At 47.5% G+C, this 13,759-nt stretch overlaps 1 protein-coding gene across 6 annotated transcripts in view; it reads left to right on the forward strand.

Moving 5' to 3' along the window:
- Acsl1 (acyl-CoA synthetase long chain family member 1) overlaps window positions 1-13,290 on the forward strand; it is a 68,299-nt gene extending 55,009 nt beyond the window's left edge. For all 6 annotated transcript variants that reach the window (XM_052752227.1, XM_052752229.1, XM_052752230.1 and 3 more), the window contains exons 12-21: window positions 794-928; window positions 2,572-2,706; window positions 3,599-3,694; window positions 4,605-4,677; window positions 6,840-6,928; window positions 7,491-7,607; window positions 8,322-8,465; window positions 10,713-10,814; window positions 10,915-10,986; window positions 11,606-13,290. In XM_052752227.1, the coding sequence (XP_052608187.1) occupies window positions 794-928; window positions 2,572-2,706; window positions 3,599-3,694; window positions 4,605-4,677; window positions 6,840-6,928; window positions 7,491-7,607; window positions 8,322-8,465; window positions 10,713-10,814; window positions 10,915-10,986; window positions 11,606-11,746 (1,104 nt within the window). In that variant the 3' untranslated portion in view covers window positions 11,747-13,290. The remainder of the gene's footprint in view (window positions 1-793; window positions 929-2,571; window positions 2,707-3,598; window positions 3,695-4,604; window positions 4,678-6,839; window positions 6,929-7,490; window positions 7,608-8,321; window positions 8,466-10,712; window positions 10,815-10,914; window positions 10,987-11,605) is intronic.
- Window positions 13,291-13,759: the final 469 nt, after the last annotated feature.

The raw sequence follows: 13,759 nt of genomic DNA on the forward strand, positions 1-13,759 counted from the left end.
TCTGGAAGCGTGAAGACCCGAGTTTGTTCCCTGCACCCTTGTGACAACGTTCTGGAGCTCTGGTCAGCCAGCCTCGCTTAGGCAGCGAGTCCCAGGTCCCAGAGAGCTCCCATCTCACCAGTGCTAGGCTCACAAATGCACACAGCACCACAACAGGTGCCCCTACCACCCGATGAAACTTTTTTTTGTGTTGAACTTAAGATCGGCAGATAGATGGTTGGTGTAGTCTGCCTGGGTGGCCGGTACCGTTTGCAGGCTATAGGGAAAGCAACATTTGGGATAATCTCGTGGCCAGCCACTTGGAGTCCTGACCCAAGCTAATTCAGTGTCTTTTCAGAAAATTTCTCCTCGATTCAAAAAAAGGAAATGAGATTTTAATGAGCCTGGTCTGGAGGCAACAGGTTTTTATTTGGGGAATAAATAAGCTTTCAAGTTCCTGGAAGGTTAAAAATATTTGGTGTATGTAAAATAACATATAACTCATCCAACAGATGTTGCTTGTTAGCCCCAGATAACCCTTCTCATTACCATCAGAAAGGGGTTGCCCGCCCCCCCCCAACCCACTTTCATACTAACTCCTGTGGCATTGGAGTGGTGAAAATACTCCGTTTACATGTTTGTACAGTGGCAAGTCAATGCCGACACACTTTTAAAGGAAGCACCCATATTTAGGGAGGTTTAAGGTTTCCGGAAGCTGCTTTGAAATGCTAGTGCTGCAGACTCGCGGGCTCTGAGTCTGGGTGCGTGGAGCCCTCCTGGTGGTACTGAAGCTTGTCATCTGTCTCCACTCCAGTGTGTAATGCTGTGTCATGGAGCGAAGATAGGATTTTTCCAAGGAGACATCAGGCTTCTGATGGATGACCTCAAGGTGCTTCAGCCCACTATCTTCCCGGTGGTTCCGAGGCTGCTGAACCGGATGTTTGACAGGGTGAGTCCCCAACCATGCAGTGTAGGGGACAGAAGGTGGGGCGGGGAGGCCTGGTGCCAGTCCGACTCAGGTTCAGCCACCTACCCCTCGACGGCCATCAGCAGTTCCCTTACTCACAGAACTTCAGTCTACACCTCTGCCGAAGTAGAACTCTCACTGCACAGGTCTGTAGGTAAGGGAACACATACCGCACTCTGTAGATGCTCGGCCGTGAGCGGCAGGACAGTTTATTTTCCCATGATCCTTGATCTTCATTCCTCATCTAGAAAACGGACTCTCCATCTCCCTGTTTCATCAAGGGGCTAGTGGACCGCTCACAAATAACTGCGAGATGGTTTATTAACCTTTCCACCAACCCTTGTGTGCATGAAGCCTCATTTCACCTCACTGAGAGAAGTGTCCAGGCCGCAGTGCCAATTGGGAAGATGTGGCATCTGCTGTCTCAGCACAGACTGCTCAGTTGAGCAAGACCAGCATGGCCAGTCTTCAAGCTGAGTTTCTAGTGGGCACTGTTAATAATACTTTTCCCTTTTTCTTTTCTTGTCATCGCTAAAAAAAAAAAAACTTGTTAGTTTTTAGTCCATTCTTTTAAAAAAAAAAAAACACCTTTGAAACAGTTGCATTGAGATAAAATTCACGGGCTGGAGAGATGGCTCAGTGGTTAAGAGCACTGGCTGTTCTTCCAGAGGTCCTGAGTTCAATTCCCAGCACCCACATGGTGGCTCACAACCATCTGTGATGAGATCTGATGCCCTCCCTCTTCTAGCATGCAGGCATACATGCAGACAGAAAACACTATACATAATAAAGAAATCTTAGAAGAAGAAGGAGGAGGAGGAAGAAGAGAAAGAAAGAAAGAAAGAAAGAAAGAAAGAAAGAAAGAAAGAAAGAAAGAAAGAAGAAAGAAAGAAAGAAAGAAAGAAAGAAGAAAGAAGAAAGAAAGTAAAGGAGATGTAATTCACATAGTGTATAATTTACCCTCTTGAGTTGTGCGGTGCAGGGCCTGGGGGTCTAGAGCTCACAGTGAGGTATATGTGTGAGGTTTCAGTTCAAGCCCAGCAGTAAAAGTGGGGAGTTCAATGGTCTTTGAGGGTATCATCGTGGGTGCTATAGTGGGGAGCACTGACTCCTTCCAAAGATCTCTGAGTGCTTTCAGAGTTTTCTAACCACACCAAAAATCATTTTCAGCACCCCAGAAAAGAACCCTTTACCTGCTCTTCATTACCTCCCACCTGCTAGATTCCTGAGCAACCAATAGGAGACCTTCAAAATGTACATTTTGGTGTTCCACAACTTTTCATAGCCTAATATATCCCACTGTGTGGTCATCCCCATTTTACTTAGCCGTGCCTTTATTGACAGTCGTTTGGGTGGGTTCAGCTTTTGACGGCTGCAGATAAGCCTGCTGTCAACATAACACTTGTGCGTAGGTTTCTGTGGACATGTCTCCGTTCCTGTAGAGTTGGGTCTTGGGCCACCTTTGTACTTCACAGCTAGAGGGTCTGGCGGGTAGTTTTCCAAAGCTGTGTCCACCCCTCCTGCAGCTCCGAGGCTCCTGCGTGCTGTCTCCACCACACTGTTGTCTGCCCTTTTGATTTTGGCTGTCTTGGAAGATGTGAAAACCTCCCCTCTTGCCTCACTAGATTTTTGGCCAAGCCAACACTGCAGTGAAGCGGTGGCTGCTGGACTTTGCCTCCAAAAGGAAAGAAGCTGAGCTTCGCAGCGGCATCATCAGAAACAACAGCCTGTGGGACAAACTCATCTTTCACAAGATACAGGTAGCAGATAGACGCTCGCCTCGTGGATGTCTCTTGGAAAGTCGGGCGTGTGTGCGTGCAAGTGTGTGTGTGTGTGTGTGTGTGTGTGTGTGTGTGTGTGTGTGTGAGAGAGAGAGAGAGAGAGAGAGAGAGAGAGAGAGAGAGAGAGAGAGAGCGCTGAATGGTGCAGGTCTGTAATCCCAGCTTCTAGGGGGGCATAGGTAGGAGGATTGCAAGTTCAAGACTAGCCTGAGCAACTTAGTAAAACCCTCTTGCAAAGTTAAAGATAAAAAGAGGGGTAGAGACACAGCTCAGTGGTGGAATGCTTGCTAGCATGCTCGTCACAGCCTTGAGAGATCAGTCAGACAGACAGACACACACATGCACACACACACACACAGATCGGGGTAGATAGGAAGCCAAGAGACAACAACACATTTCCGTTCTTTCTGGCACCCATCTGAAAGTTAGAGACAGAGCTGTTAGGTGGACCCTGTTCTCTACCTACATCTGAAAATGCTACAGTTGTTCTAGGTAGAAGGATTCGGGGTGTGTTAGCTTTCCTTTAGCTTCTCTGGAACAAGTGTGCCACTCCTGAGGTGATGTTTTAAGCCTGAGAATAAGAATGTGTAATATCAGGGGCTGTCCCAGATGCCAAACATGTGGTAGTTGCCATAATCTGATCCCTAAGACAGCCATCAGCAGAGTGCTGGCTTAGTGCCAAGTCTGCCAGGGGACATGGGCAGCTCCGGGAGGAATGAGCTTACCCTGGGTCCTGCTGTGGACACCAAGAGCTCTGTCTCAAGTGAGAGTCCTGTCCATGCAGCTGCGGGACAGCTGGTCCCAAGCAAGTGTCTGGCAGAGGAGTTCTGACCTGTGCATAGGTAACCCTGCCTTCTCTCTGTTTTGCAAGTCGAGCCTGGGTGGGAAAGTCCGGCTGATGATCACGGGAGCCGCCCCAGTGTCCGCCACGGTACTGACGTTTCTGAGGTCGGCGCTCGGTTGTCAGGTGAGGTTGGTCACACCACCCAATTATTCCAGGCGTTGTAATGCTGTGGGCCCATGTTTTGATTGACAGAAATTTATATGTATTGTCATTGTACAGCATGTCATATGACTGCATTGAGTAATGGCTAAATTGCTGTATCACTTCACGTACTTATCGCTTTTGTGTGTGGTGAGAACACTTAGAAACAGCTCAGACATTTTCAAGTAGATGGTTCATTGTATTTTGCTCTGTTTTCCATGTGGTCGCCCCTGAGCCCACTCACCACCATGCTGTACAGTAGATCGCTTGAGCTCACTCCTCCTTGAGGCTTTATTTAGAAGCCATGCCTCCAAGTATCTGTTCCATCTTTCCAAGCCTCCTGGCCCCTCTTTTGTATGTCTTGGTTTTGCTTAGGATAGGTTAGTGCCAGATTTCCTAGGGGAATAAATCTGTATGCGGTTGGCCCTATGCAAGATGTGTGTGTAATTTTATCTAGGGTAAGGTGTGAGCCATGCCTCTAGAGTATGGCTAGAGGAATCGGATAGGTGATAAGTGTGCCCACACACCATGCTGAGAAGCTATTACAAAAGAACCCAGAACTCATGCTGACAGTTAGGACATGTGTAGGATATCCTGGCTTAGCAGAACAGGAGTACTACCAGGTGGGTGCTCACCCATTCTATGGAGGCACCCCCTTTGCCTGTCTGCAGGAAGTTGAGTGGGAAGGCAACATGGACTACAGCCAGTGTTTGGCATGGTGGTGGAGACCTTTGGATGCATTTTATGCTGGTGAATGAACTTACTAAACTGAAAGTTGAAAGGTTTCAAAGGCTGGGATTCCTCGGGAGTTAGTAAAACTTAATTTCTTGTGCACTTCCTGCAAAGACATGGCTGCCCCACATTAATAATTTCTTATTTCTCGATGACAAAGTTCTATGAAGGCTACGGACAGACCGAGTGCACCGCTGGGTGCTGCCTGAGCTTGCCTGGAGACTGGACAGCAGGTACGGTTGTCAGGAGAGCCGTTTCCAGGGTCTCCTCATTGGAGTTGCAGGTTGGGATGCCTTGGGAGTAGAGTCATCGTTGACTGGTCCATTAGCCTCCTTGCACAGCAATGCATACTATGTCTCAAGGAATTAGGCCTCAGGCAAATAGTCCTGAGGTTCTGTGAGCCGGGTAGGAAATGTCCCTGGACCCAGTGTGATGAGACTGTGATGCATCCTAGCAGAGGTATCTGAGAGGAGCTGCCTCCTCCACAGACTTGCCGGTGATGGAGCGGGGTCTCATTTGCTGGTGGTTTTAACCCATAAGTAGGTATTACATTATACTGTGTGCTGTGCCAGCTGTTGGAACTGCCAAGAGGAATGCACACAAGCCCGTTGTCTCAAAGCAAGCAGGGAGGACAAGACCCAAGGACAAGCCTCTGCAGTGGATCCGGGTCTGTAGGAAGGGCTTCTCGTGGACACCGTGTCAGTGTTATCCCTGTGACACCTCGGGGAAATAAGTTATAGGTGTTGCTTAAAAAGCCTGCAGACAGGGAGAACTCACTGCATTGCTGCGGAGCCGTGAATCGGACTGCAAAGCTTCATGCTTCTCTCTGTAACCCATTGATGGGATAGTCTACACAGCAGTGGATGAGCTCCCCTGGCTTATCGGGTGCATTACAGATCTAGTAACCATCTAACAACATAGACCCCAGCCTCTAGCACGGTCTCATAATGTACTTCTATAGGAATCAATGCGGCACCCGGAATTCTACCATCCTTATACCTTCAGGTTTTTTATCACCATATTCCTTAACAGCCAGAGGATTTAGAATAACCACCTCTATATCAGATTAGTGAAACGTAGGAAGTATTATCTGTGAGACTCTTAAAATGTATCTGTGATAGCTTATGTTTGTCTTGGAAAAAGACACCGTTCCTTGTTGGCTTTTTCCGTTGCTGTGGGAAATCACCAGGATCAAAAGCAGCCTGGGAAGGAAAGGGTTTATTTCTTCTTATTACTCTGAAGTCGTAATCCATCACTGAGGGACCTCAGAGCAGGAGACAAGGCAGGAACCAAAGCACAGGCCAGGGAGGGAGACTGCTGACTTGTTATCTATCCAGGGCTTGTTTAGCTCGCTTTCTTATAGGATGCAGGACCACCTGCCCAGGTGTGGCACCGCCCACGGTGGGCTGGGCCCTCCCGCATCAATCATTTGTCAGGAAAATGCCCCAGAGAGTTACTTACAGGCCAGTGTTAATGGACGCATCTTCTCAGTTGAGATCCCTCTTTCTATGTGACCTAGTTTGAATCAAGTTATCAAAAAACTAAGCAGCACAGGTCCTGTCCCTAATTCTTTTAGACAGGAGACTATAATTGACTGTGGAAATGTCTTAAGAGACCTAAATGTAAAAACACGCTCTTCTAAAAACAATGGCTGTGTCAATCGGAGCCGAGGGGTGTGTCAGAGAATCACCAGGGTGTCCAGGGCTGCCTGTGTTCTCAGAGAGTGGATATGAAGAAGTTTGAAGGTTGTGGTGGTGCATGCCTGGACCAGCACTGGTGAGGTAGAGGCAGGGGGACCAGAAATCCAAAGCCATCCTCAGCTATATAAGGAGTTGGAGGCAAAAAAAAAAAAAGTATATGGGTTGGTGAAATCAATCCAGTCAGATCATGGAATTGAGGTTTTATTTAGAAGGCATGCCTCCAAGTATCTGTGCCCACCTTCAAATCAGTGGCTGGAGTTTAAATGTTGGAGATGTATTCAGAGCCTCAGAAATGGGAAAGGTCCTGAATAGACCTTTGGGTATTCTCACCTCTCTTTGAGAAAGAAACCCTCTTAAATTATTTTACCAGGCCGGGCAGTGGTGGCACACGCCTTTAATCCCAGCACTCGGGAGGCAGAGGCAGGCAGATCTCTGTGAGTTCGAGGCCAACCTGGTCTAGAGAGCGAGATCCAGGACAGCCAGGGTTGTTAGACAGAGAAACCCTGTCTCAAAAAACAAACAAACAAAAACAAAAACAAAACAAAACAAAATTATTTTACCAGGCTCAGACTGTAACTGCAAAAGCCAGAAATTTATAGCAGCTGTTACTATGAGGAGGCTTACTGGTTGTAAAAATGCTTTGGCCCGAGGCCATTCTAGTACACTTTGAAACGATTCTCCCGTTTTATCTGCAGGCCATGTTGGTGCCCCCATGCCTTGCAATTATGTGAAGCTTGTGGATGTGGAAGAAATGAATTATATGGCCGCCAAGGGCGAGGGTGAGGTGAGTGGAAACCTGTCCATCACTGAGGAGTAACATCTCCTGTGAGGTGAGTGGAAGCCTGTCCATCACGGATGAGTAACATCATCTCCCGTAACAACCGCTGTTAGGAGCACAGTTCCGGAAAGCACTCGATACAGCTGTTAAGCTGGATTCTATTGGGATCTTGGAGTCAAGGAGGTCAGGTCAAAGGTGCATTTCTGTTTGACCCCCTTGGGGTTGGAGGGAGGACACTTTAGTCCTTCCGCCTGCAGGGCAGTTAGGGCCCAAGAGCAGGATACATACAGACGCTCCCGTGGGACTGGTCTCCAGTCTGCTAATGGCCCTGCCTGTGCCGCCTGTAAAGCCTCCTCACACAAGTGATGTCATTTCCCCTGTGCCTTGACTGTCCCGAGGTCAGTAGGAAAGGAAGTGGGGACACTGGACATGGTTCCAAGACCCTGGTGGGACTTTGGTAATGCCCTCTAGAGCCTAGAACCGAAGGCTTCCAGATTCAGCTTGGAATACACGTGTGTGAATTCTGGGGCGAATCCCGAGGAAATGTTAATAGACCATCCTTCCTCAGGTGTGTGTGAAAGGGGCAAATGTGTTCAAAGGCTACTTGAAGGACCCAGCAAAAACAGCAGAAGCCCTGGATAAAGATGGCTGGTTACACACGGGGGACATTGGGAAATGGCTACCAGTAAGTTATCCCCTCTCCTCTCTACAGACAGTTTTGTCTCACTGCAGAGAGGAACATGCCCACCCCTCCCCCTGCCCACCTCCCCACCCCGGCTGTATAGCCTGGGGCTTTTGCACCCCACCCCTCTCCTTGTTGAATGATCCTTTGTGTCCTGCAGGAGGCAGGCTTACGTTCTCAAGTCTCATACTTGATTAAAATCTTGATTTTTCACTGTAGCACAATGCTTTCTTGCTGCCTAAAATCAGTTGATAGCTGCCTCCCATTTGACATCCAAAAAAAAAAAAAAAAATGGTGGGTTTTTACATCAAGTCTGTACCTTAATTTGGGTGCTGGCTAGCATTCCCACAGGTTTGTAGATGTTGGGACTGGCCCTTCCCAGAGTACTAAAGCACCTGCCTTCCCCTAAAAAATGGTAATGGCGGTGGAAATTTGGCCTGTGTAGAGTGATGTGGGAGGGTAAGGCTGTGTCCTGGCCGTCAGGGAACACACCTCATTTGGTGAGCAGGATATATGTGTCCCCGCTTGAGACAGGAGACTAAATGAAGCAGAGTGATTAAGTCTGATGCTAAGTGAGGAAGCAGATGTCACCTGGGCTCTTAACTTTCTCTCAGCATGGCTCAATGGCCCTAGGCAATTTCACATGCCCTGTACTGTGACTGACAGTGGTAAACTAGCCTGGAACTCAGCCCTCGCCCCTTCCTCTCTGACACACAGAATGGCACCTTGAAGATCATCGACAGGAAAAAGCACATATTTAAACTAGCCCAAGGCGAGTACATAGCACCAGAAAAGATTGAAAATATCTACCTGCGGAGCGAAGCCCTGGCCCAGGTGTTTGTCCATGGAGAAAGCTTGCAGGTATGTGCTCTCTAGGCTAGAACCATTGCTAAGCAAAGCCATGGAATTAGGGGCTTTAAAGGTGATTGACAGCCATGCGTGGTGGGACACGCCCATAGTCCCAGCGCCTGGGAGGGTGAGGGATCATGAGTTGGAGGCCAACCTGTGCTACTGCTTGTAGACCCCTTGTTTCAGACATCAAAACAAAAAGGTGATTGACAGATTGAGTCAGTGACCGTTGACCTACAACCGACTCACTGGCAGGTTTGCGCCATTGGCCTTCACTATCCCCCAAAGTTGGTGTCTCTTCCGTTTCTGGATTTTCATTTTAACTCTACTTAATTGCTGTGGTATATCAGTAGGAGTTAGAAAAAGATACTAGGGATTTGATAGTATGTTTCTAATTTAATTATGAATGAAAATATTAATACTTATGGAATATAGCACAGTTTTCCATTTTTAAAGATTATTTATTTTGTGTGTAAAAGTGTGTGCATCTGCACCACATAATGCCTGTGGAGGTCAGAAGGCCCTGGATTCCCTGGCACTAGAGTTATGGATTGTTGTGAGCCCCTATGTCGGAGTTGGGAACCGAACCTGGGTCCTCTGCAGGAGTAACAAGTGCTCTTAACTGCTAAGTCATCAATCCAGCCCCAAGTTTTACATTTTTTTGTTTTGAGACAGGGTTTCTTTCTGTCAACCTGGCTGTCCTGGGACTTACTTTGTAGACAGACTTGGACTCAATGGAGAGCCTCCTGCCTCAGCTCCCTGAGTGCTGGGACTAAAGGAGTGTACCACCACACCCGGCACAGCTTACATTTTTTTCCTATTTGCTTTTTACCGAAAATAGTTGTTTTAATAAAGAAAAAAAAAAAAAAACAAGTCAAAACAAAACAAAACTGGGCATGGTGGTGCATACCTTTAATCCCAGCACTTGGGAGGCAGAGACAGGTGGAGTTCTGAGTCCAAAGCTAGCCTGGTCTATAGAGTGAGTTCCAGGATAACCCTGGCTACTCAGAGAAACCCTGTTTTAATCAAACAACAGCATCAAAAAAAATAAATAAAGGAGATTTTTTTCCATATAATACATTCTGATTACTGTTTTAAACAAAGAACTTCCAAAGACATCACTGAGCTCGTTTTGTGTTGACATCTGCTGGGCGTGGGGCCTGCCCTTGTTTAGTTTGTATACCCAGGGAGACTTGGTTGGAGAAAACTAATGTTTCCTTTGCGCGTGGTTATCGACTGGAGATAGCTTCTGGGTTAGGGATGGGGCATGCGCCCACTTTCTCTCCCAGGGCTGGAACCCTATCTGGTTTGGACCCATGCAGGCCCTGTGCATGCTGCCACAGGCTCTGATTTCACATGTGTGTCGGTCCTGATGTGTCTAGAGGGTCTTGTTTCCTTGGCGTCCTCCATCCCCTCTGGCTCTCACAGTCTTTCTGCTTCCTCTTCTGAAGGGTTCCCTGGACCCTGAGGGGAGGGATTGGATGGAGACATCCCATTTAGGGCTGAGTGTTCCACAGTCTCTCGTGCTCTGAACATTGTCCAGCTGTGGATCTCTGTGTTTTCCCATCCGCTTCCCTGATGGTGGCTGAGCAAGGCACTGATCTAGGAGTGCAGCAGAATCTCACTAGAGTCATTTTATTGCTACATTCCTCTAATAGAATGGTGGTATTTGAACCTAAGACCAGATAGACCAGGGACCCCGGGGAAGGTTTTACATTTTTAAACTTACTACTAAGCCTAGCTTATTTATGATATCATAAATCTTTTTTTTTGAGAAAATTATGTTGTAAGTCAAGCATATTTGCTGTTGGAAACCAAAATTAGTATTATAATTATATAGAAATTTCCAGAAGTATACACAGCCATGCAGAGTGGTGCGCTCTTGTAGTCCTAGCATTTGGGAGGTAGAGATGAGAGTCGGTAGTGTAAGACCGGTCTCAGCTGTGTAGCCAATTCAAGGCTAGCCTGGGCTACATGAGACACTGGTCTCAAAAATGAATAAATAAATAAACAAGTAAAAATGTTTGTATCAAAGTAAATAAAAATTGCTCTGATGTTAGATTTTGATTTCCAGTGACTGGTGGTATCACCATCAGTAGGTAAGGCTGGTAGTTCCTCACCTGGGCTCAGGCAGCCCTCCCTGGGAAGGGACGTGGCAGGAATACATGCTGAGTGACAGCCCATAATACTATCAGACAACCCCACAGGCCTGCAGTGCAGAACAGTCAACCGGTAACGACTCACTTGTGTGTGCTGCAGGCATTTCTCATAGCCGTCGTGGTCCCAGACGCCGAGAACCTGGGTTCCTGGGCCTCGAAGAGAGGCTTTCAGGGCTCCTTCGAGGAACTGTGCAGAAACAAGGTGAGACGCCCCAGTGTCCCAGCCGTCTTCTGCCTCTGCCCTCTGTCCTCAGCGCCTAGAGGGAGGAGAGAAAATAATCTGGTTTTTCATGCATTATTAGGATGTGCAGAAGACTATCCTGGAAGACATGGTGAAACTCGGGAAGGAAGCTGGTCTGAAGCCTTTCGAACAGGTGTGACTTTGGTCCAAGTACAAATTCAGTATGGAACAGAACCTGACTTGATGGTTTTCAATGGGTAGATTTTAGAGGTTGAAGAGCGGACCTAAAGAAATGCTGGAAATAATTTGATGCAGAAGGATTTTCTTTTTAAAGATTTATGTGGTGTGTGTGTGTGTGTGTGTGTGTGTGTGTGTGTGTGTGTGTGTGTGTGTGTGTGTGTGCTCGAACACGTGTTTACATGAATACAGGTGCCAGAGAGGCCTAAGGTGTCAGATCTCCTGGAGCTGAAGTTATAGGCAGTCATGAATCACCCAACTTGGGTTCCGAGAATTAAACCTGGGTCCTCTGGAAGAGCAGGAAGTGCCCTTAACTGCTGAGCCATCTCTCCAGTGTTAGGGTTTTTATTCAGTATGTGGCTGCTCTTTTTCTTGAGGTTATCACACACTCCTAAAGTCTGTCCTAATGGGACCCGTGTCCACTGTTGAGAATGCACAGTGAAATGAGAGAGTAGATTGGATGCCGTAAGGGTCTCCGTCTCCTTTGAGAACTTCATTTCCCTTGAGACTTCTGAGGCGGCTTCTGTGTGTCTGGCCTCTCCTCCCCTCGTTCTAACAGCCTCCTTTATTTGCAGGTCAAAGGCATCGCTATACACACGGAATTATTTTCTGTTGACAATGGCCTTCTGACTCCAACAATGAAGGCCAAAAGGCCAGAGCTACGGAACTATTTCAGGTCACAGATAGATGAAATGTATTCCACCATCAAGATTTAAGGCGAGGCAGACGACTTGGAAGAAACGGCACACCTCCACAATCCTCCTTGTACCAATGGCCTTCGCATTGGGGACTTTGCCTGCAGCAAGTGTCGGAAGGGACATGGCCGTGACGGACTTGTCCACAGGGTCTTGCCGTAGGGATAGTCGAGGGCACGGAACACCGCCTTACAGCCACTTGTGCTGCCGCCCATGATCCTGGTGATACACACTTTCCAAAACGAGCCTTAAATATAGTAAAGGGGAACCCATAAAAGTGCTAAGTTATTTAAGACTTCCTCAACCAATAAGGTGGGTGTTGACGCTTCTGTCTCCGGTCTTTCTAGCGGAGGGGTTAGGACTCGCCTCTTTCTGATATGTCTGCTCCTTGCTGCACATCCTGCAGCCGTCGGCTGCTCCGAAGAGTACAGTGCACTGGAGGAAAGCTGTCCCTTTAAGAATAAGAGCAGGCGTCCAGGCCGAAGAAAGTCACGGTGGACCACAGGTTTCTCTTTTCAGTCCCCCCCGCTGCACTTCTCCACCTCATGTCCAGTACACTCACACAACCTTTCTGATTTGTAAGGGGGGTTCCAAATGGTCCCCTGTTGTGCCTGCTGGGACACAAGGTTCCCAGTAAATGAAAGGACAGATCCTCCTCAGAACACTGTGGGTGCCCAGTCTCAGAAAAGAAAAAAAAAGAAAAGAAAAGAAATGGAGGCTCTTGAGAGCCAGCAGCTTCCCGCTCACACCGCAGGATGCTCTTAGACTCTTCTCCAGATCTGGTCCCCCACCCCCTTCCCGGGGGCTATGAGAAATCCTGCCTTAGACTCTGCAATGAAGATGGTATTTCAAACAACGACCTGGATCGGCCATGTTCAGCTGTGACGCCTCCGCCGCTGTCCACTCGCTCCTCGTGGAACCAGCTCGTGTCCGTGACGGCCACTGGGCTCCAAACATGGTTTTCCTAGCAAAAGATGATGTGATCAACTTGCTTTTTTTTTCCCTCCCAATTAAACTCAGGCAAAGCATGTCTTCAGAACTACTAAAGGAGTTGATAAATATGGGTACTTATTAAAATGGACAGTAGTAAGTAAATGTAAAACTTCCTGATTTCTGTGAGATGCATTTGACAAGCCAAAATTCTGGGATGTAGAAATCGGGGGGGGGGGGGGGGGGAATCCTGGGAATAACTTCTCAAAAGGGATTTCTTTTTTCAAAGTTAATTTGGGAACTGAGCAGCATTTCACTTGCCTACGAGTCTTTGCCACATGTGACCTAGTAAAGCTGTCATCTGTACCTTGGAAGCCACTGTTGTTGGCCGTGTGACAGACAGTGTGTGTATTACCGAAGCACAGCTGGGTTTGCACTAAAGAATCATCATTGTAATAACACTATTTGGTAGCCTAACTTCATACCTGTATTCTTAATTACACAAGAAGTCGATAATTTTCACAACGGGGTTTTGAATGTTTGCTTTCCGTGTTGGCTATTTCTATGTTTTATAAACCAAAACAGAATTTCCAAAAACAATGAAGGAAACCAAAATAAATATTTCTGCATTTCGAGTGAGTGGAGAATGTCTTTCGAGTGCAGTGTCACATTGGAGACAGCCCATGGGGTGCCCCTTGAGTAGGGATGGCCCTCCTTCTGGGACCCCTTCCAGTTGCTTCCTTCCCGTCCCTGGTCTCTGCCTTCAGCCCAGTCCTTCTATGACACTCACACTGCCCCTACCCTCCACTGGTCAGGCCACAGTCCTTCCATGCTTGGGGAAGAACATCATGGGATAGAATCTATACTACAAAGGGTAAGTGTCTCCTGTCTTAGAAGCTGCTTTGCTTGAGGGCGATGGTGTCAGGAGACGTAGCAGCCATTGGTCTACAGTTTTGGGTTTAATTCCACTGTATCGGAGTAATTCTCTTTCTGTATGACTGGTTTAGAGGTGTCTCATTTACAGCAACCATTTTCTTTCCCTTTCCTGGCCTGCTCTGTGTTAACAGATGTTAACTAACTCCCAATTTCTTTCAAGCCTGTTGT

The sequence above is a fragment of the Peromyscus californicus genome, unplaced genomic scaffold (assembly GCF_007827085.1).
Source record: "Peromyscus californicus insignis strain IS unplaced genomic scaffold, ASM782708v3 Scaffold_23__1_contigs__length_62951481, whole genome shotgun sequence".
In the NCBI taxonomy this organism is placed as follows: domain Eukaryota; kingdom Metazoa; phylum Chordata; class Mammalia; order Rodentia; family Cricetidae; genus Peromyscus; species Peromyscus californicus.